The sequence below is a fragment of the Petromyzon marinus genome, chromosome 38, assembly GCF_048934315.1.
Source record: "Petromyzon marinus isolate PM22_M1 ecotype Great Lakes invasive population chromosome 38, UKy_Petmar_22M1.pri1.0, whole genome shotgun sequence".
NCBI lineage: Eukaryota > Metazoa > Chordata > Hyperoartia > Petromyzontiformes > Petromyzontidae > Petromyzon > Petromyzon marinus.
In genome coordinates this window covers 6,930,421-6,954,298 of record NC_133704.1, presented here as the reverse complement: position 1 = coordinate 6,954,298, position 23,878 = coordinate 6,930,421, and the positions used below count along the sequence as shown (strand labels likewise).

At 47.2% G+C, this 23,878-nt stretch overlaps 1 protein-coding gene across 4 annotated transcripts in view; it reads right to left on the bottom strand.

Annotated features, from left to right (window-relative positions):
• FKBP6 (FKBP prolyl isomerase family member 6 (inactive)) overlaps positions 1-23,878 on the bottom strand; it is a 44,864-nt gene that overhangs the window by 8,871 nt on the left and 12,115 nt on the right. The window contains exons 9-14 of one of the 4 annotated variants that reach the window (XM_076072609.1): positions 21,519-21,628; positions 16,135-16,238; positions 15,870-15,930; positions 13,551-13,677; positions 7,604-7,672; positions 6,220-6,328 (exon numbers count right to left, since the gene is read on the bottom strand). In XM_076072609.1, coding sequence (XP_075928724.1) covers positions 6,227-6,328; positions 7,604-7,672; positions 13,551-13,677; positions 15,870-15,930; positions 16,135-16,238; positions 21,519-21,628 — 573 coding nt within the window. In that variant the 3' untranslated portion in view covers positions 6,220-6,226. The remainder of the gene's footprint in view (positions 1-6,219; positions 6,329-7,603; positions 7,673-13,550; positions 13,678-15,869; positions 15,931-16,134; positions 16,239-21,518; positions 21,629-23,878) is intronic. The other 3 variants (XM_076072610.1, XM_076072611.1, XM_032967756.2) reach the window with 3 other exon arrangements.

Here is a 23,878-nt window from a genome sequence, read left to right as displayed (position 1 = left end):
ATCAACTCAACTCGCCGTGTTTGGAGGAGGAATGCTGCCTATGACCCCAAGAACACCATCCCCACCGTCAAACATGGAGGTGGAAACATTATGCTTTGGGGGTGTTTTTCTGCTAAGGAGACAGGACAAATTCACCGCAACAAAAGGGAAGATGGACACAGCCATGTACCGTCAAATCTTGGGTGAGAACCTCCTTCCCTCAGCCAGGGCATTGAAAATGGGTCGTGGATGGGTATTCCAGCATGACAATGACCCAAAACACACGGCCAAGGCAACAAAGGATTGGCTCAAGAAGAAGCACATTAAGGTCCTGGAGTGGCCTAGCCAGTCTCCAGACCTTAATCCCATAGAAAATCTGCGGAAGGAGCTGAAGGTTCGAGTTGCCAAACATCAGCCTCGAAACCTTAATGACTTGGAGAAGATCTGCAAAGAGGAGTGGGAGAAAATCCCTCCTGAGATGTGTGCAAACCTGGTGGCCAACTACAAGAAACGTCTGACCTCTGTGATTGCCAACAAGGGTTTTGCCACCAAGTACTAAGTCATGTTTTGCAGAGGGGTCAAATACTTATTTCCCTTATTAAAATGCAAATCAATTTGAAACATTTTTGACATGCATTTTTCCGGATTTTTTGTTGTTATTCTGTCTCTCACTTTTCAAATAAACCTACCATTAAAATATTACACTGATCATTTCTTTGTCAGTGGGCAAACGTACAAAATGAGCAGGGGATAAAATACTTTTTTCCCTCACTGTACATGGTTTTGTTTAAGTCTCAATGCGACATCAGAAAGTCACATTTGAGGATTCTGGCAGACGTAAATAATCGACTCGTGCATGCCAATTCAACGATGCTCAGTGGTCATGACTGATACCAGAATGGGCAGCTAATGGACGGGAATGCACCCAAGAGGACATGCACAATTTACCACATGTACCAAGAGTGCAAGAGCCAATATTTAATAGACGGGACTGTTGCACATTGTTAATCGTCCCAGCTATAACATGATATGCGCTGCATAGCACAACCGTGAAAGAGGACACGTCCTTAAATTAACCAAATTTGCCACGTCACGAGAAATGCCATCAAAATTCATTTACAGATTTAATTATTTTGCTGGCATTAGCCACGCTAATGGGACTCCCCATCGTGTAGAAGTGGGGACTGCATATATATGGTTACCAGAGACCGAAGTTGCAGCGGTGAGCATTGGTGAACATACGACACTATATTGACGAGTCCTAATATGGGCAAAACCTGTCGATAGTTGTCCACCTCCAAATCACTGCTGCCCATCAGTCGGCCACATTGGTTCACATTTATTTGGATGGTGACCTAAGACAAGAGGACCAGAATGCACTTCCTCAGGTACTGCTGTAGTTTTTGTTTTTGTACAATGCACACAAGGCCGAGTGCTTTTGACACGTTTTTGTGTGTCCCTTGAAAAAGTCGGGGAAAAAAAACATCAAAACACACACGGTTAGCACTGGCGATAGCAACGATTGCTAACAGGAACGCCGGGCCCACTGAGGGAGTGCAGAGCTAAGCGTGAAGAGATGAAGACATCTCTCATCGCCCACGCCACACTCAACGTCGGCGGGGTCAGTTCTCCCCGCTGTTCCGGTGATAAAACAATCGAAAGCCCTGCCGATCCAACCGTCCAGCCTGAAATGCCATTTCCCTTTGAATCGTCCTCCTCCCCTCCAATCCAACCCTGACCCTGCTGCCCCGACTTTCACAAGTATACGATACGAATAGGATTGCCGCGCGGATTTATATGGCAGAGTTGAAATGTGACCGCGTCTCAAGACGCTGTACTGAAACAGTGGGCAGAATTAATTTCATAGGCAAGTCAGCGACAGGTCCCCATGTGAGTCTATGAAATCCCGATGTGAGTATGCAGGTCCCCGAGTCCATGGGTCACCATACGAGTCTATGGGTCTCTGTACGAGTCTATTGATCCCTGTGGGAGTATATGGGTCTGTATGTAATTATATGGGTTTCTAAGTCTACGAATCTCTACAGTATGGGTCCTATGTGAGTCTATGGGTCTCTATGCAAAGTTCTGGGTCCTATGTAAGTATATGGGTACTGTGTTAGCGTATAAGTCTATATGCCTCTGTATAATACAATGTGGATTTAAATAAAAATTATGATTTATATGGCTTCTAAATGTAATATCGGAAGAGCGTGTTCCAGATGCCCGCAGAAGCGCATCTGAAAGCGTGCAATACAGTGACCGTCTTTGTGCAATGGCTAGCCAAAAGCCGCTGCTGCGAGGATGACCAGAGTTCGTGTGATGGTTTATGCTCCTTAATGAGATCAGCGAGGTGTTGTGGCTCATTTTGTGGCAGGGAGTTTACAGCATGGGTGGCTGGGGGAAGTGGATTCCAGACGATGGGGGCAGTAGAGGAGAAAGGGACGATTACACTTATTGAGCCCGGGTTTGACTCATTCATGCTTGATGGGTTTCTTACAAATGATGAGGAAATTCCTTACCAAGCACAAGAAATGCAATCAATCATCGGGATGCCAAACAGCATTACATCATCACTCCCAACCTAATTAAGTTTTTTCAATCCTTAAGAGAATAAAAATTATTTGTTTACGATATTCACTTTGACATTAATGAAATAAATCAATCGATCTCCGTTCTATATGCACCACGTTAAAATAAAATACGGGGGTTAATGTTCTTGGACCGTGATGCCGGCAAACATGGCCTAATCTTTTTTGAATACCATTATTGAAATCCTTTGTCCACCATGAAGTAGACTTTTTTTTAATTACTATTATACACCCGCAGTATTAACAAGAGCGGCCACTGGGCTCGAACCGCAAACCTCTGCGACGAGTGGCAAACACACTACCCCCTCGGCCACGTCACCGTCCCGTCAACTCGGAACGTTGGAGAACCTCGGCATGAATCACAGGCGGCTGATACCTGGATTGGAACACAGGATATATCTCATCCTCCGTACCAACCTCTTGACCTCTCAGCCACCTGGACAGTCATCACGAAAGAGTGTCAACGTGAACTCAAATCCGCGCCGCTCACACGAAAATGAAAAGAGATTCTCTCGGGGTGGGCGGGAAGCTGATGCGCTCACCCCGCCATTGCTAGTTACGCGCCCGCCAGGGATAAATTATGAAGGCAGAAAAAAATTACAAAAATCCTCCTCATGTATTAATCATCACAAGAGGCCATGGGGATCGGTGGATGGGGGGGGGGGGGTTGGTGGAGGTGTGGTGGGGGTGTAGGAGAATTATTATAATAAGTGAAAAATCTGATAATTGGGGAAGTGTGCATGTCGGAGGGCTCTCTGATGATGTTGACTGCGAAAGCGAAACAAGGTGTGACGGGCCTCCAAATCCCAAGGCCGGCGGGGTTTTTGTTGCGTTTTCTTTGTGTTCGTCTTTTTTTGTGTTTATTCAAAGCAGTGTGAAAAAGAAAATGCAGAACCGTTAGTATTTTCCAGCCTCTCTCGTTGGCTCATTTTTCTGCTGCTGCATCCGATGTCTCGAGCTTCCTCTCCAGCCCAGCCATCCATGCTGCCCACACTGTTCTCTCATCAAACTCTACTCCCCTCCACACTGCCCCCAGTCACACTGTCTCAATGGGAAGTTACTTATTCTCTTCTGCTGCCCCCATCATCTGGAACACCCTTCCCCCTCTGCCCCTGCTCAGGCTAAAAGAGTGTCCCCTTCACCCCCCCCGCTTTGCCTATGACTCTCTCAACAAATGCTCTCAGTGCTCACGTACAGCACCCTGGACATGTGGCTGCATTCAGACGCTGCGTAAATCCAAACCGTAATTGTAATGGTGTTTCACGGGGCTCCTGCGACTGCCACGTTACCCCCAACCACCCTCAGCTACCCACCCACTCGCTCCACCCCAACAACCCCTCCACCCCCATTCTAATTGTGGGATGTGACCTTGTGTGGGAGGAGCCCGCTGCCTGCACGTCTCTAGGCACTCCGTACCGGTGATTATGTGCAATTAGAATGCGGAACTGAGTGAGCGGCTTAACACCGACTGGCATCGGGATTGTGTCACTAGCCAACGTGCTGGCATCTATCATCTTTTTTTCCACTGGCAAATGTGAGCTGAGCCAACGCAGGGCCCTCTGGTGGTTTTTTGATGACCCACTTGACCTGTCAAGCCGTGACCAAACTGCAATTTGCTGGACTTCCAAGACACCTGAATCTAGCTAGGTGCCAAGCAGGGCCCGGGCACGGTTGCTCACCATTCGTTGCATGCGACGTCAGCGAGTGACATCGCGAGGACACGTCGTCACCGCGTAATCGACGTGCGTCTCGACACGTTAATTGTGAATTAAGTTAAAGGTACGGCTCGGCTTCTGCAGTGGGAAAAACAACCTTGACAGGCAACAGCCTACCGGCATCACCCAGTTGTGCAGTGGAAAAAAGAGGTACTTTGTGCTTATGGAGCCACCCCAACAGCACAAAGCAAACAACTTAGCCTTCCACCGCGCGCGACTGTGAAAACTGGGCAGGACCCTCAAGACTCGGGGGGGGGGGGAGGTGCGGTTTCCCTAAGTAAAACAGTGTATTAATTAAAAAAAAACAAGCACTGGAGTGGAACGGTGGTGCAGTGGTCTCTACACTGTACCACAAAACCCAGTGACCCAGGTTCCATTCCCGGTAACAGCTAACACATCAGAGGCAAGCGATACCTAATTTACCAGCATGGTGAAGTATGGTCGAACAACTGCCCATGACCGACACGGCGTGGAAGAAGCACAACATAGGTGGAGACAGCCCGATTCCCATTTGAGCACAAAGCCAGCTTTCCCCGTTTGCAATCGCCAGCCACCCTTTTGTGTTTTGAATAAACAATTCCTACAAGAGCGTTTTCACCAATTTGAAAGGCAAATATCCCGTGTAACTGCAGCAGCTCGCAATCGGAAGTCTGCGAGTTCAAATCCTGGTTGGCGGTTGACTCAGCCCACTGGTGTCCTGCCAGGTGTTGATAAAACACATATCACATGGCGGTTACATCAACAATGGCTGTCCTACGAAAAATAACACTTGCTGCCCATCACAACAATGTGCAATTTCCAGGGCTGTACACAGGTGGTGAACACCACCTTTTAATTTCGGCAGGGAAATCACTTTGACTTTTTGTTTTGAATTAAAAGAATAATCATCTTTAGGCGATAACATGCGGGGGGTCATACTTCATTCCAGAATCTCATTAAAATGTTGCTTTTAAGGAATAAAATGAATAAATAATGATGTAACCCTGTATTGTTGATGCGTATTATTTCAAAGACTATTAATTACCGCTAAAGGGCATTTCATGAAATTCGGGTCAGCTGTGCAATGGATCACAGCGTGCGTGCGAATACGGCAACAGGGAATGACGACGGCATTGAGGTTGGGCAATATTTAAAGTCCGCGGATAAAAACGAAACTTCAGTTCAACTACGAGCTGCCCGAAAAATAAATCGGCTGTGGGTTTCCCACGGATGCGCTGTATGGCTCTACCCACCCGACACGTCTTTCTTGCTCGTACCGCGGCACGGAAGTTATTTCCTTGAATGCGGTTGGCGTGAATTCCAACGATTTGTGGCGGTGGCTGTGCTGCACATGGCTGACTGTAATCCAGCACTGTGGAGGCAGCAGCAAGGGTTGGTGGATCACCGCAGATGACAAATGATGCAGACTCACTTCCCGTGCGCATCGAGGTGCAACACCCTGGCTTGCCACCAGAATGCAGTGCAGGAGAGTGTGGACTGACATAGTCTGTCCCTTCAAGCATGGGATAGAGTGTTGCCCCCTCGCATGAGTGGCTTTTCTCTGGGTGCTCTGGTTTCCACTCGCATGAAAAAACACTCACTAATTGGTTGAAACCATCTTTATATTTAGATAACAGCAGAGCAATTGTTGCCACCGGCTCAACACCTGGCAGCTCATGTCTTCGATTCCTCAGCGATTAAAAAATGCAATATGTACGAACGATGCTATAACATTTTTATATATATATATTTTTTTTAATCCGGTTGTAAAAAAATTTGCTCTTAAACTTGCCGGTGAGCTGAAACGGTAATAAATGGGGTGTTAAAAAATGTTTGTACACCACCTGACAATTTAACTTGTGTCCGGTTGGTGGAGGGTTCAACGACACGTTTGGTCGGATCACTACGTTGGCTTGGCCAACAAATCAATTGTGAATCGAGAAATTGGCTACGCAAACCTGTATGTCACGTTGCATCGCGGCGTGTTGTTCGGCATGTCCGACGTTTCGCGCCACGTCCTGGAAGCTTCTTCGGGAAATGAAACCGGTTCATATCCTGAAGAAGCTCCTGGCACGCAGATCGTAACCGTGGAGGAGGCACAGTCTGTACAGCACAACTGTGAAAACCTACGCAGCAGCAGATGTTACTGAATTCCTGGAAAACCCACATGCTCATTTACGATTCAAACAAAACATCTGTGCATTTGCACCTAAGTGATTTGAAAACCATCTCTGCAAGCTATCAGCTTTAACTGTAGCCTTCACTTTTTCATTGCCTTAACACACGCTTCATCATTACACTGACTCGTGACTTATACATAATTTATATGTATACAACAAATCGGGAGCTGTTCACTACTATGTGTTCTATTTGTATCTTGGGCTCATACCATGCCCAGTTAAGAACGGCAAACCCAGTGGACACTTGATGGATTGGACAAGTGATGGATCGGACACGTGATGGATCGGGCACGTCACAATTGCGCATGCCAAGACAAAACGTATTTGGGCTACAATGCACCATGGGAAATATCCACGATGCGTGTATAGGGCGCTTGCTTTAATCCCTCAGCAATTTAAAGTGCCTTACATTGCATCTCATCCCAACCATTCCAAAAGCCTGTTGCAGTCGAGCCCAGGGGACCCTTCCCCCTGAGTGGCAGCTGTCCCTATGCGGCCCAAGATGTATGCAGCACCGGGCCTGCACCGGGCTTCTCTCAAAAGTAATTTGAGCAATTTACCGAATTTAAACCGTAAAATGGCGCACGCACGGCCTATTTTCGAATCACGTTACGGGATCATTTATGTCCACTAGGAAGCAGACGGCGCTTATCTTTCAGATTAAAACACCCGCAGTAATAACTAAGGCGGCTACGGGGACACAAACCGCGAACCTCTACAACGAGGAAGTGGGGGGGGGGGGGGCGTCATCACTGGGTCTGTCCCCCTTTTCAAAGAAGCTCTCCAGCGACGTTTGTTTTTTTACTCATTTTGTCTAGGGTCAGCTTGTGGGGCTTACCAACACTGTGACTGAGACAAGTGCGCAGTGCGGGAAAGAGGCGCGGACGGAAGTGGTAAATAATAAAATAATGGGCGGGGGGCCACGCGCGGACTCACCGCTCTCACCTCCTGCTGCTGTGCGGCCCGGTTCCTAACAGGCCACGGACCGCTACCGGTCCGCGGCCCGGCGGTTGGGGACCCCTGCTCTACAACGCCACGGAGCAGAAACACGCTACCCCGGGTTTTTTCAAGCGGACCGCAGGAGCGCGTTTCTTATTGGTCGCGGGTGACGTTTAAAATTCACACATTCCATACGATGCGACGGTGTACACCACTCACTTACGTAAATGTTTGATTGCAGCGCGATGTTCATAAGCATGCTGCCTCGGTCTTCTTGTACCCGTTCTTGACTCTGTATAAATGTACGTGGCATTGCATAAACGTACACTGTGTAAGCTGTATATTTAAAACTGTCTTGTACCCGTTCTTGACTCTGTATAAATGTACGTGACATTGCATAAACGTACCGTGTATAAGCTGTATATTTAAAACTGTATATTTAAAACTGTACGCGTACGTGTCCGCCACAAGCTTGCTATGTACTTGTCACCCTGCCCACCCTGGACACCCTTGCAAACACAGGACGTTCCATCTCGATAGAACATCCGATAAAATATTTTAATTTAAAAAAAGGTTAATCATTATCTGGAAGGAGGCGTAGAGGAATGAGTCAAACCTGGGCTCCGACACAAGTGAAAGCATTTTAAGGACGATGCCAACTTCCGTTGATTTTAAGATTCCGTAGCCAGACACATGTCCCGATCTATACATCAATGTAGTAAGCAACAACGTGCAGACAGGGAGTCAGTTGTGCCATGTTAAATAACTAGTATTTTTACTCGGTAGGTTTTTGCGGTTGTGCTGCACAGCTCCCCGTTGTATTTCTTGGGTCGTACCCCGTGTTGTTCGGCCCGATGGCCAACGTTTCGCTCCACGTGCTCGGAGCTTCAGGGAACTGAGCTCAAGAAGTTCCCAGCACGTGGAGTCATTATTTCCTTCAGACCAAACAGATATTAGACGGCCAAAAAATATTTTTTGTCAATCAGCCTATGGGACTCGCGAAGCCATATTTTACAGCAGCATCCATTTAGGCAGGGAAATTATTGACTAGTTTCAACCTCCTGGGTCTTATTGGCAGAGTCAGGCCTTTTGAATAACTGCTGCAGGTTTGATAGACATCATACGAAAGAACACTGTACAAAAAACTATGAGGCCAGCTGAGCTTAAAAGCAAAAAAATTGTATACAACTCAGTGTACGATGTAGTAGAGGTTCATGTGTAAAGAATGATATATACGCATAGTAACGTACAGCCCTTTGCAAATCCACTGCTATATGATGGCCCCTCCATTCTGTGTTGGTCATAGGGGTTGTTTTACCATACTTGACCACGCTCACCAGTGTAGGTTGGTGCAGACGTTACTCAGGACCGGTTCTTATATCACTCGCCACTGATGATAGCCGTGGCCGGGCATTTAATTAAGGTCACCAGGTTAATAGCGCGGTGGGCTAACCACTCTGCCACTGCTCCACCCCAAACAATAAATAATTAACAGAGGATCCCTGTCTCCATGTAAAATGTATTTTTCTATCAACCCACGGACCTTTGGGACTACTCTCTCCAGCATAGCGATAAATGGAATCCTTTACATCACGGTGGGCCTAGTGGCTCATAGATTCTGAGCAGGCACTGTTGAGAGCCCGAGTTCATACTTGGGTTTCAACCGCTCGTGGTTAAACCAGTGTAGCGAGTTAATAATAATAATTAAAGCACCATCACACAAGGTACTCCAGGCACTGTCCAGCGTACGTGAATAACTAAGTGGGGTGTTGCACAAGGAGAAGCCAAACTAAGAAATATAGAAGATAGCTGAGAGAAGCCAAATAAACGGAAAGTAAATACGTCGCCGAATTACGAATAATGCTGCTCGTTACCTACGGCTGCCCAAAATAATCATTACAATAAATTAAGTTTTCACTTACTTTGGCCAATTCGAGCTCTGATATAACAAAAAATGGCCAATTAATCAACACTCAACGGACACTGTGCGGGGCATACAAAAGGGTGTGTGCCTAGTGTGAATTAAAAAAAAAAAAGTCTGCGAAAGTGACCCGAGGACTATTTCTGCGACATGCTCTTCAGGGGACCGTTCTCTGCTGCTCGAGCTCCAAACGGAAAATTCCTCACCCGATTTTGACATGTTGTCAAGCGCAGGGTAAGTAATTAAAAGGGAGAAAAAAAGCATATAAATAAATCACCCTGCCACTTGCAGAGACCTTGAAGGAGCCCCAGGACTCCGTAGACAGGAGTGCGTAATTCCTTTATCCGCCGCACCTATTAGTCGCGCAAAAGGGGTGTTAATTAAATGCGGATATCAGTTAAGGCCTCAGAAGACCACCGTGAATTATAAATAATTTAAACACCGCCCCACCGCCACAAACTAAATAAGTGATTACAATTCCTGTCCGGCCGCAATGAGTCTTTCACAGCTAGCAGTGCACCTCTATTGTGATGGAATGAACCGCACAGCGTGGGGAAGCCTTCATCAAGCATGTGAATGGACTGACAAAAGTACTGCCAATTTAAGTTAAAAGCGTGTCTGTGAAATATACCGGGTGCCAATTTGACGGTGGTAAAGGCGCAGCCCTGCAATTTCTAGGGTCACGCCAATGCTGGCCAAAGGGCCTAGACGAAGTTTCAGACAGCTCCCCTCTTTGGCCTACTCTTCCACGATGGCCAAATGTCTCGGAGTAGGTGGGAGTACCCACACTTTAGCCCACCACGCGCGACCCGCCAATCGACTGTGGTGCAACCCATTCATACCGCCGTGTGGACAGAGGTGGGAAGGAGGGGTTTAAGAAACGTGCCCTATTGCATCAATAGGCGCCGGGAGATTGAACCAGTGATCTCCGGTTTGCCAATCGACTAACTAGGTGCCAATTTAATGAATTTAACAAAAAAATATGAGCAGTCCTTTGTTACCCGTTTGGCCACAGTGACAAATCGTACCTGCGTGCGCGAAGTGGGGGGTTGGTGGGGATAAACGGGGGATTGCCTTGCTCCCCCCACACCCCACTACGGGAACACGCCACCCTCCCCCCCCCCCACCCAAATTGCAGCCTCCACGGCAAATTGTCTCCAACGCTTCTTGCCAAGTGTAGTGTCTGGGGGAATTCTCATTATGTTGACGAGTCACCTGCCAGCGCTAGCATTTGCGACTATTGACCGGCAAAAGTCTCCTCCACGGGCGCTGTCTCTCCGCTGTGGAACAGATGGCCGCTGCTCCCAATGCCGCCGCGAGTATGGTGGGCCATCTAACGAGCCGCCAGCGACCGACGCTACCCGGGGAGAGCCGTCCCCCTGCTCTCATTCACAGGCGGGACATCAACGACTCCATCTAGCCATGGCTTTCTTTTTTTTTCGTATTCACATACGTATGAACTTCTTTTGCACCGTATGTAGCCAACCGTGCTAATCAGAGGTGCGAGGTGTAGATGCAGAGCAACAACTACAATTTCACATTGAGGTGGTTAAGTCAGATAACCGAGTCAGGAGCAGCGGAGTATCGCTGTGTTGGCCAGAGTCGCACACTGGAGAGTTTTTAGTTTTACATTTGTGCATTTGCCATGGTTTGTGTGGAAGCGGTTTAGGGTGGACCATCGAGCTAAATATAATGGCTGCTCAAAAGCCAGAGTGGAATTCCTGCCTCAAATGAGCATCGACGCAGTGCTTAGATTCCACATTCTTATGGCAGGGGGGGGAGGGGCGAGTTTATCCATAGGACAATCGCTGTTGACTTGCTCACAAAGTGGTAGTTGTTTTATCGACTCCCCCCCCCCACCCAAGGATGATGGGCTGAATTAATCGCCCCAAACTGAATGTGAACTCGCAACCTTCCAATTGCGAGCTGCTCGCTCAACCGCTGAGCCAGTGCTCGTTACGAGTACGCGCAATGTCGGCGAGATAATGATAAATAAAAAATCTTGATAACCCACAGAATCTCTGCTGGTCCACAAGAGAGTACAATTTGTTGAGAGAAGGCGGATGAAGAGAACTGTTAAGTACATGTCATGGTCATCCGTGGGGAAAGGATGAAAGTGGATAGGCACGAGTGTCAATGAAGCCAAGGTCAAACAAAACATGCGGATCATCTAGTTTTTCCAAAACACCCATCAACGATCCTTCTTATCCTGGGATAAAGGGTGCTCTTGTTAAAGATCCTTCACATTAATGGAGCGGTTCATTAATGAAAGATGCGATGCAAGTGCGATTTCTTACTATTACTCACACCTCAGTTCGTGGTTCTGAGCTCGTGGGGTAAATTGTACGTTACTATGGGCAGGAACCATGGACGACGCACCGATAACTTCCCACATCATCCGCCCCGACTCGTGACGAAGAATTGGACTGCTGCAACCAACCATTCCAGGGGAGAGGGAGGCCACACCGCCCCCTTCCACCCCCCCACCGCCTCACCCACCCCCACCAACCCCTACCCCCAGACCCCTTCCCCAGGGCCATCCGTTTGGTAATGCATACGTCGCATAATCGACTCGTTACTGGGCACCGAGGTACAGGTGGGGGATGTGAACAGATCGGTACGTGTGAACATCTATATAAAAACCAAAAAAATCCAGTAACAACGCACACAAATAGGTTACTAGACAAACTTGAAGCTTTAAACAGCACGCGGAAAACGCTCGTCCGCACTCGGGAAGTGAGCAAATAAAACGAGAGCGAGATTAACGAGGCATTGCCGCGCGTGGAAAGGTCAGATTTGTGATCATCTTGTCGTGGTGGGGTCACCGCGCGCAAACACCGCACTGGAGTACGGGCGGTTCATCGGTCAGGATGGATACCCGACGTTCTACCGTGCTATGAAACACGTAACAATCAACAAAAAACCTCCGAGCCCCCTGCACGTGTTTTTTTAAAATATTACTTACACATTGGGGAAAACTCATTTAACACGGTGAGAAATCAGTTGAGAAAAGGTCACGAATGCACAAAACAACTGAAGGGGGAATTGTGTGGAGAGGGGGGGAAAAAAAAGGAAAAACAATCAAGTGGATAAATAATAGCTGTTTACGAAAATGTCATGGCAGTCGTGCCCATGCCATAACTCAACGTTCGCTGCTGCGGTTTCTAAACAAGCATCATTTCCTACCGGAAGGCTCCGGTAATGGGGGGAACGTGGGTCGGGGCCATTATTGACACGGATCCACAGAGGGAAGGAGGGCGGCAGGAAGTTCGTTATGTCGATGCATCATCACGCAAGCCGATGTCAACAACAACGCACTCTCCCGATAATGCCGCTCCGCTCTCTGCAGAGCTGGAACGATGTGTCGATTCAGATGTAATGTCGGTATAGGTGCAGCCCTGAAATAGCTTCGTCACGCCACTGCTGGTTTCTGATCCCGCGAGGGCAGATCGTGGAGGTCGCCGAGTGTCTACTACGCGCGAAGCAGTTGCAGGAGATACCGGTGGGGAAACAACGGCGGTGCCCCAATGACAGAACAAGACTAGGCGCGTTAGAAGAACAAGATGACCATCTTTATGTCAGCTCACGGGGACTTTATAAATGGAAAGGTCATAAAAAATCATTTCTGCTTAAGGCCAGCCGAGTGGGCAAGCACCACCACAAGCGACGACAACAATACGAGTCTGATATCACGTTACCGGTCTCCGGTGGCTATTTAACGCGTACGAACTTGGCACAACCAAGCGAGTTGGCGAGGATTTTTATTTCCCCCTAATTCATTCCCACTCTCGTTTTATTTTTGTATTTTATCGTCGCCACGGATGTAGTCCATATACAACCCCTCTGGATCTCACGAGCCTTACTTTATTATACATCATGAAATAATAATTAAAATTCTCTTTTATCTGTTAATTTAAAATAATATCTTGTTCGCACTTCAAGCCTACTCCAGCGACAGCTGAAAGAGTGGCATGGCTTTCACTTTCCTATTTTTTCCCAATCTTCCTCTTCACCAACCCTGACTTCCTGCTTGTATTGTTTCCCAGATCATAGCTGGAGGGCACCCACGGTTAAACCCAGTCGTTTGGATGCCATGTGCCCTGGACCCTCCGCTTTTATTAATTTGTTGTCGTGCAATGTACCTTTTTTTTTTTAAACAAGGGCACATGGCGCCTCATCCGAGCGAGGATGGCGAGGGGTCACGACCTCTCGGGGGAGGGGGGGGGGCGAGCGAGTGCAATCTCTGTACCTGGACAAGGCATTCGGCGTCAAACCCCATCTCGCGCGCTATGGCCATCATCGCGGTCCGCTCCGCGGCCGTGAACAGGGACACGGGGAAGGTCATCTCCCTGCATCCCTCATCGTCCTTCAGCTCCCTGACAGGATTTGAGATTGTGAGGATAGGGGGTGGGGGAAGATGGGGAGAGGGGGGGGTAGAGGAGAAATTTGCTTGCTTGGATGATCATCATGCACAGCAGGTTGTTATAGGCTGCAAGAATACGTGACGGCCAGCAAGAGGGCTTACCACACCACATAGCCCCACTTCTACAATCAATAGCATCACCAACCGACGCTGACCAGAATGATTAAGAAGATGCCACTCAATACGCAAAATGGAAAAATGAAGTTTCAGTTTTCTTGGATTGCACCCTCCTCTCAATGTTACCTTTCTTGTAAAAGTCAACTGTTGATAATGTAATTCTACTCTGTTCATACTGACAGGCTGGCTAAGGACCTCCTTCTCTTCTCTGCATCTATACCTATACTGTAACCATGTTCATCGACTGCAATGTATTACAACTCCGTAGAGAAAGCATCAGGCGCAATTTGCGAGAATTGTGAAGAAATCTTCCTGTTCGGTTCTAAATGGAGTAAAGGTGATGTCATCACTGTGAGCCTATCAGGTGCCAAGACCAAAGGGGGGTTAATGTAGTCATATAAATCACAATGGATTATGTTAACATGATCAAATGCATTACCTATTTTATCAGTTGGGTTAGCCACACTTAATCAACATACAGTGGAATGCTTTTTGTGTTGTTTAGTTGGTTGTCCTTCCCCGCATCTCCGATTAACAAGGTTGGCTACGTACGGTGCAAACTAAGTTCAACATACATACATTATGATAAGACTCAGTGATGATGTCACCTTTACTCTATTTTAGACCGAAACAGGAAGACTTCTTCACAAGTCTAATGACCCTGGTTGTAATTAATCACCAGCGAAACGTCATAACTCAAATTGTAAATGTTGTCGGTTTACTCTCCAACACACTGGTGTGGGTGTGCTGAAGTAGTCAACAATTGTCACGTTTTGTTTACGTGACAAATCTCACTAATTGGCCGTGTCAGATGGTGGCGGGTTTAACGACAATTATATTTACGCGATATAACCCCAAAAAACATGGATAATATTGGTCACGATGCCTATTACATGTTAAACCGAATGCAATGTCACTCTATGGGCAATGTAAGTGTATGGAAAATGTAACACTATGGACAATGTAAGAGTATGGACAATGCAAGTGTATGGACAATGTAAGTGCATGTACAATGTAAGTGTATGGACAATGTAAGTGCATGGACAATGTAAGTGTATGGACAATGTAAGTGCTTGGACAATGTAAGTGCATGTACAATGTAAGTGTATGGACAATGTAAGTGTATGGACAATGTAAGTGTATGGACAATGTAAGTGTATGGACAATGTAAGTGTATGGACAATGTAAGTGCTTGGACAATGTAAGTGTATGGACAATGTAAGTGCATGTACAATGTAAGTGTATGGACAATGTAAGTGTATGGACAATGTAAGTGCTTGGACAATGTAAGTGCTTGGACAATGTAAGTGCATGTACAATGTAAGTGCTTGGACAATGTAAGTGCATGGACAATGTAAGTGCTTGGACAATGTAAGTGCTTGGACAATGTAAGTGCATGTACAATGTAAGTGCTTGGACAATGTAAGTGTATGGACAATGTAAGTGTATGGACAATGTAAGTGTATGGACAATGTAAGTGCATGTACAATGTAAGTGCTTGGACAATGTAAGTGCTTGGACAATGTAAGTGTATGGACAATGTAAGTGTATGGACAATGTAAGTGCATGTACAATGTAAGTGCTTGGACAATGTAAGTGTATGGACAATGTAAGTGTATGGACAATGTAAGTGTATGGACAATGTAAGTGTATGGACAATGTAAGTGTATGGACAATGTAAGTGCTTGGACAATGTAAGTGTATGGACAATGTAAGTGTATGGACAATGTAAGTGTATGGACAATCCATATGCCTGTTGGGCACGGTGGAGAACGCGTCAGGCGGCGGAGTCATCACAGGGCCGCTCGACGCCAAACCTGCAAAGTCTTTTTCTGCGCTGTACCCTATTTACAAGCGTAACTTACCAGCAAGTTCGCATACGTCATCGGCACACACAATCCTCCAATGCCCTCCGCGCCCAGTGTAGCGTTAATGCACCGTGGCTATAATTAAAGATGGAACATCACAGCATCGGTACGGGGGAATGAGTAGCAATGGAGGTGGGGTGAGGCCTCGTACAAGACTTACTTGAGTGTGGAAACGAACGCTTCCTTGCCCTCTTCGCCCAAGACGTCGCTCGCACGCGCCACTTAAATGTAAAAAAATTGACGTCGCAGCGGGAAGAGAAAACAGAAGCGATATTGGCAAAATCGTCCTCAATAGAAATTCGATAAGACATTCACAATAGCGCGCGATTAACCTTCGCGACGCATGAGATGCGCGTGGCGTCAACGAATATAATTGCATATAATGGAAAAATTGCTTTCGAGGGCGCGGGCAAGTGTTGGCATACAATTAGTGCTGCATCCTGCATCCTTGCTGTTGCCGCCGCCGCCGGTGCCTTTAAACATCCTCCGGCACATCTCCCGTTCCCACCTGTTGAACTCTTGCCATTTCCTATGAAGACAGATCAAACGATGCACCTCCCTCTCTCTCCTTGCACAACACCGGCCGACTCGTGCAGAATTAGAAACGGGCCACAAACACACGGACGCATGACTCGGCCGACGTTTCGTAACGTAGGAAGAAGCCAGGTGCACAGTCTTGCGTCCGGCCCCTTCCCTGGCATTGCCCGGTCGGCTGCCCCGGGCGACGTACGGCCATCCCCCTTTTAAGCGCCGGTGTCAATCGCCGACCCTTTGGTCAACCAAATAATAAACGCGGTGGTCGTATCCCACTGACTGCCATGGTGGCACTGTAGTTCTGTCCAAACTTCCAACACCACCACCACCATCGACCCCACAACCGATCGGCATCGCCCCCACCTCCCCTGGTGGTTGTTTCCTCGGGCGCGTTCCCTCCTTCGGCTGCCGGTTACCTCACCGGTTTTACCATGTGTAACTTTGGCATTATATTAATTATACTTCTCAACACATGCTCACGAATACCGGACTTCCAAACTCTTGTCAAGGAAAGCGAGCTGGCACCCTGCACCTATAATCGACACGCTGCTTGGACCCAGTCACAAAGTCCGACGACGTGTTCTAGGTCACGGCTCAGCTCAGGCTTTGGCTCCTGCTCAAGCGAGCCAGCTCTAAGTCCCAGCCATGCTCAGGATTACCCACGAGCCGCGCCCGAGCCAAGCTACGTCTCAGACCCTCACTCGAGCGTCATTGAAAAGCAGCCGAGCGGGCTCAAGCCGGAGCCGAGCCGTGTTAAAGAGGCTAAGCCAGAGCCGAGACGCGACGAAGCGAGTTCCTCAGCGGTCAACACGGATACGGCCGCGCTTTTGCTTCCGCCCCCCCCCCCCCCCCCCCCCGACGAGACTCAGTAACGCGATCGCGGTCCGATAGTGCTCAATAACATGCCGACGTATTTAAAGTCACGACTCACTCGACCTCGGATTACGCCGCCGTTATATTAGGTGCGCTATCAGATAACGGGCACGGCGAGCGCAGTCGTATTTTCTCGCGTGTCCTTATTGACAAATGCTTTGCCTTCCAGGGGACTTAGAAGATTACGGCAAGGTTCTGCTGCAGTATTCATGTGATAACAATATCAGCCGCCTTTCTCTCTGATGTAGGGCCCTACGAAAATTGCTTGCGCACGTCACTGCAGATGCAACAAGGACCTCCACTGGAGGAAGTTCTGGACAGCTTCCTCTTAAGAGGGGATATTTGGTCGACTCTTCCACGCTAGCCAGATGTCTTGGCAGAGGTGGGCTTACACACATTTTACCCCACAACACGTGACCTGCCGATCAACTTGACTGTGGTGTACTTGTTCGTACTGCGTTGGGTAGATAGTGGGGGGGGAGGGGGGTACTGAATAATCATGCCCATTGTTTTAACCGCCACGCCGGGAGATCAAACCAAAACGGCAACCTCTGCACCGTGAGTCCAACGCCCTCTTGTAGTGGACGCCCTTCTGCCAGAAAGTGCCGAGGAAGCAAATGAAGCGCTTCACCTTCACCTTTAATATCCAAGTCTCCCTTATCCATTACAAAAAGGGAGACGCACTGTTGTCTCAACTGGCTCTGAAGCCATTGTAAATAAGAGCGCAATCATTCAGCCCACGAACCCCCTCCCTCGACCAAACTCAACGACATTGCCTGCGCGTGCCAAATATTGACAAATTACTGCACTGCTCTTGTTGGCTTGATAATGTCAAGGGTTTCTCTTACAGATCCAAAAATACGATAGGGACACTGACAGGTTCCTTAGGGGTCGACCGGCGAGTATATTTGACCTGCGATCGCATTGACTAAGAGGCAGTGGAGCGAGGCGGCCAGGGCCCACGATGCGGACTCACCTGGGGCTTTGATCTCACAAACAGGCACGGCGAGGCCTCAGGCGAATAACGAATCGTTCCACCACCCACGGCGCCGAGAGGAGAATGCCCAAATTTGCAATCTTCCTGCGCGAGAGTGACTGCGGTCACGAAAGTTAAGGCCATTTGTAAAATCGGCGGGCGGGCGTCATTTATGTACGGATGCGAAATAATGGCACCTTGGTGGGTCTCTCCTCGTTAACCGCTTCCTCACGCCACTTCTGGCGGAGGTAACTCCGCATGAGAGGGAGCGCAAGAGAGACCCCTCCCCCACCCTGCAGGGTTATCTTGGCCTACTCTTCCACATTGGCCAGACGTCTTAGACCTTGGAAGAGGCGGGCGTAAGCACCCTTTACCCCACCGCCACACGCGACCTGCCGACTGACTAACTGTGGTGTGCACGTGTAAACTCTGCCGGTGTGGTGGGATTTAAGAAACTTGATAATTGTTTCAACTGCCGCACAATCTAAGCACATACAAATCAAATATTTTTAGTCCATCACGACTATTGGCCTTCAACACCAATCATTATTCCAGCAGGGTTTGATACGAGAAAAAAAATAGCTTATGAAGTAAAAAAATATTTTTATTCAATGCGGAGAAACTGAGGTCTATTTATTTAATTACCCAAAATGCTCCACAACAGATCTGTATCATACTCTTTGGTTCTTTCGGTAAAGTCACGTAGGTAGAAAAAATACAAATGATATTTTTAAATATATTTTATAATATCTGATAGGGTATAATAATCTGTACCATTATGCCCCATCAGATATTTGCATAGTACGAATCGATGATATTCAATCTTCGCTGACCAAATCAGCCACAATGCACCAGACCACAAAAGCTAAGCCTAAACGATTGCTTGAATTGGGGGGTGACCACGTGTTACGAGTGTTATAGGCTGCTACGGTGGGGTTGGCACAGGGGCTGTGTGGCAAAATCTACGGCTTTTTTTTTTCAATCTGCTAGACCGAGGGCTGGAACCGATATCTAATCTGTGAGACGAGGGGGAGACCGTGCAAACCACAGTTTACCAAAGATAAATTAAACTCGCACATCATGTCAGTCCACGAGCACACAGCGCACTACCGTGGCTTCCTCACGAGTGCCACAGCAACAAAGCTGACGAACCCCAAATCTTTTGGCTTCTCATAACATTTCATTTCACAGGTGTTCATTGAAATTCACGTAATCATTCATCCCCTCCCCCCTCTCTATAGCCCTCAAATACGTTTGATGAATTGTAAAGAATCAGAGCTGCGATTTTCTTTGAGAATACAATAATTTTTGTCTTTGCTTTCTCACCAGCTCGTTATTTGCGCTTTATATTTTCACAAATCCGGAAACTGCCTGACGACCGCTTGTTGTAACTAGCGTTGAAACGTCCGCACCAAATCTTTGTTTTTGTGGATCGCTGAAGCAGTTATAAACTGGCATGTTTGTTCATGGGACAACTTTATTAACTGTCTGTGCCGGCTGGAGGAGGGTGAACGACACACATTTTTACTTTCGTGATCATATTCCAAAAAAAAACTATTATTAATCATCACTCTGTCCTGTTTGCACAGTTTTAATAATGCAAATTTGAAACGCGCACAATATTTCACAAACATAAATGACCGTGACTCTTGAGGCACGGAATGAATCGTGAACCGTTTTTCATTACTCCCATTAGCATACAATTTGCATTAATCATTAATATCAATAATTGTATGAATCACGAGAGGACACATGCAGGTTAATGACATCATCCAAACTATTAAGACAATTGGCCTTGAGCAGGGCACGTCGCTCAGATGATGGATGACGGCCAAGAATAATTAACGGCATGTAGCCACGTCCGCCAAGCGGACGTCTCCCGAGGAGGTGGAACCATGAAATAAGTTTGTGTGAAGGCGCCGGGTTGCACTGCAAGACCTTTAAGAGGTGGCGTTGGCTTGGAGGCCTTCAACAAGCAGTGGACTGACCGTGGCTGAAGACGAATCATAATTGATTGATTCCTAAACGCACAATTTGATTGTTTGTATCGATCGTGAGCCCAACAATCGATATTAATCAATGAATCAGAGCGCTGTTACACGCTTACCCACTTGCAACACCATGCCGGAGCAGCCTTGCTCATTACCGCCATAGCGCCACAAATTAGGATGCCTCGCTGTCAAGATTTCACAATCATCCTAAATATAATACATGGGAGTGTCATTTTTAAAGGCGATTATCTCTAGATTCAGAAACTGTCGCTGATTTAGAGATTAAGTCAGTGGTTTGACACAAATACACAACTGAACACAACAACATCACCACCACCATCCGAGCGAGGATGAAAACGTAATTTTGTCCGAGTACGTCCAACAACGCGGTAATTTGAGCATTTCTCCCTTATTCAAGAAAGGGGGACATATTAATATCCGAATCTCAACCCTAACTGATTGCTATACTATACACAAGTAAAAATGCACATCACGATTATACTGATTACCCACATTTTTCTTTAAATGCACGTCCAAAAATGTGGAAATGCACTTTGCAGAATGACACAGGGCTGTGTGCACGTGGCGATCAGCTGAACGGCATGGCCGAGTGTCCACAGCGCATTAAAACTGACTGCCCTGGCACATTCCACAACCTGGGTTTTAGTCTGTGTTTGAGCCATCAGTTTTTAAACCAGGACTATTAAAGCACAGATATTTGATTATCTCATCCCGGTCATTGATGACCGTACAAAACAAGATATCACGTAAAAAAGTGTTTTAATTCGTCTGAACCTTGTCAAACTATCCCCATGACTGGGGAGGGGGCATTCATCCAGCAATGGACCGATAAAAGGCTGCACGTTAAGTTGCATTTGTAATTCAACCCCTGCTCTCAGAATTGCATTTCTGTTTAGTGAAATACAATGAACACACCCTTGGCAGGGCAGATAAGAAAGAGTGTGCGTTCCAAGCGTTGAAGGAATGACCCAGGGTCGGATGCTCACGATGAACGAGTAGAGCGAGCCAGCCGAGTATCTCAAGGCATTAATATTTGTGTCTGCGCTGGTTGCTTTCAGATACTGGGCTTTCTCCCCAGCATCTTAAAAATGTCTGAAACAATACGTCAAAAAATCGCTGAAACTGCCCCGCAGCGAATAAAAAATAAACTTTCACTAAACCCTGTGGCTTCCAAATATGTACGTTTGCATTCTCCGTCTGCCACAGATGGCCTTCCTTCAATCAAGTCTCGCAAAAAAATCCACCCAAACTGTTTCTAACAAGGCACCGAAAGCAACTCAACCAATTTAAAAAAGCATTCGCGACGCCAACGCTAAAGAACTCAATGCCGCTAACTGAAAGTACGAGCGAACAGGCGACTGAGCGAGTGAGTGGTTGCACAGTTGCGTGCGTGCATGCGCGGGGAGAAACTCACGCCTCCAGGGCCTTGAGCTCGTGCGTGATGACGGGGTGGACCGGTGCCATGCTCTGGGCGCGTAGCAGATAGTACCGTGATCGCACATAATCTCCCAGCATCAGGTGGGCCTGCAGTCACACACGGGTTAAGTCGTTGGGCTTATATGGGGGAAAATTGCCCCCCCAAAGTGACATCGCCCCTGTACCGATCAACCGTACCCATTCAGCAGGTCAATAGTGTGTGCCGTGGACATGGTCCGAACGAGCTACATTTGATACATGACTCGCAAACAACATGATTCATGTATGTATGTATGTAAAACTTATTTTGCACCGCACGTTGCCAACCATGCTAATCGGAGGTGCAGAGGAAGGACAAACTAAAACACAAAAAGTGATTCATAAAAGCCGCATTGCAACATTGCAACCGACTGCCAGACTATAACTGTTTGCCGATTGCCAGTGCATGCCGTACCCCTTGTGCTGCGTAGGGACGGCTGCCACTGGGATGGTCCCCCCCCCACCCCCTGGCTCGACTGCTGCAGAGCATTGGAATGGATGAGATCAGACGTGGTTCACGATTGTTTTTGAGATACTGAAGCATTTAAGCGCCGTATAAATGTAAATCCCTATCTCTATAGAAAAGGACACATATGCCCGTGTGCGCATTATAGAATGATCCGTACGTGTGGTTGGTTTTCTCCGAGCGCAAACGCTCTATATAAAACAGGCCCCAAGTTGCAGGATCCTCCTGCAAAAGTCCAAAGCCCAAGTGAGGCTTTGCTGGGTAAAGAAAGGACATTATTGTTATCGTGAAGGAGCCGTTTATATTAAAAGAAAAAAAGTGACATTGAATAAAGTCTGGTGCAATTTGCTGGACCAGGACAGTGACTCACGAAAAACAATCTTAATCTCAGAAAAAAATATCGTAGATATTGGTCTATATACACTCTAACCCTCACTTCCAATCTCTTTTTACATGAAATGCATGAAGTGGGTTCCATTTGTGCCTCCAGCATTTACAGTATTTGGCTGCTATAAATTTCCACGTGATAAGCCACTTTTGTTGAGCCATCATTTGTGGTCAGGTCACTTGTGAAAAGGAGCTATATAGCTCAGCGAGCCTTACCTGGTAAAATTTAAGTTTAGTTTTAGTTGAAAATGTTGTTGTCTTAAACGACTGCTTGTAAAACAAATATCAAACGATTCATTTTATATCGCGTCTTTCATGCAAGTTGCATCTCATAATCGCTGAATAGGAAGCACAGACAAGCTGGAAGGCTGCCAAGTGGTAAGCCGGCACCAACAATTGTTCTGCAGTTCTCTATATATTAAGTTGTTTTTAACCAATTCGTGTTTATAAACGTGACGGGAAACTGTAGCATCCGGAGAAAACCCACATATGTGAGGGGGCAACACTATCCCATTGAGAAGGGACTATTAATGAGCACTTTTCTGTACTGCATTCTGCTGGCAAGCTAGGGTACTTGCACCTCGATGCCCACAGAAAGGGAGTCTCCCAAAATTGCCAACTGTGCGGTGACCAGGGGCGGAGCCAGGATTTTGACTTTGGGGGGGCTGACTTCAATATTCTGAGATATCCAGTGTATGTTTTCAATGGGCGCCACAAATGTATAAAACTAATTTTATTGGATTTGAATGCGGAGTTTATTAATAGGTCGGAGCCGCTGATGTGGCTAATAAGTTCGATAAGTTGGAAAGGCTGCCGCTCAAGCAGCTTGCAGGGCAGCACAAGGTGGCAGCCAGCATTTTGCAGCTGCCGGATATCCAGTTATCCCGATTACCGACTTTCCCAAATTTCAGGGGGGGTTGAGCCCCCCCAAGCCCCCCCTGTGGCTCCGCGCCTGGCGGTGATCCACCAACCTTTGCTGCTGTCTCCACAGTGGTGGATTAAAGGCAGCCACGGGCATAGCCTCCACCGCTCAGCAAATAATGAATTACTGCCTGGTCAAAATGACGGCAGGAATTGAAAGAACCCTTGCAGTCGAGTGACTTAATTAAACTCGGTGGAACCCTCTGCGAGGTTTGCGGAAACGCAGTGCAAAGACGAACCCACTGTATTTGTTAAGCAAGTCAAATTCAGTTGTATTTCTGCTCAAACACCTGACGGCCTTTCTGGCACAAACCTGCCACTCAAGCCTGACACTGCTGACGAGATTAAGAAAGTCAAAAGCTATTGCCTAGAGTTGGGCCTTCAAATGCTGCCAGATAACATTGGTTGGTAACATCCATGGACTAAAGTGGTAAAAGGTTGCAAAGCCTGCAATCACTTGATCTCTGGATTGCGAGTCCAGTGTGATAAACGTTACACCGCAGAAGCATCCGATGAGATAACGCCAGACTGTATCTACATGGTAG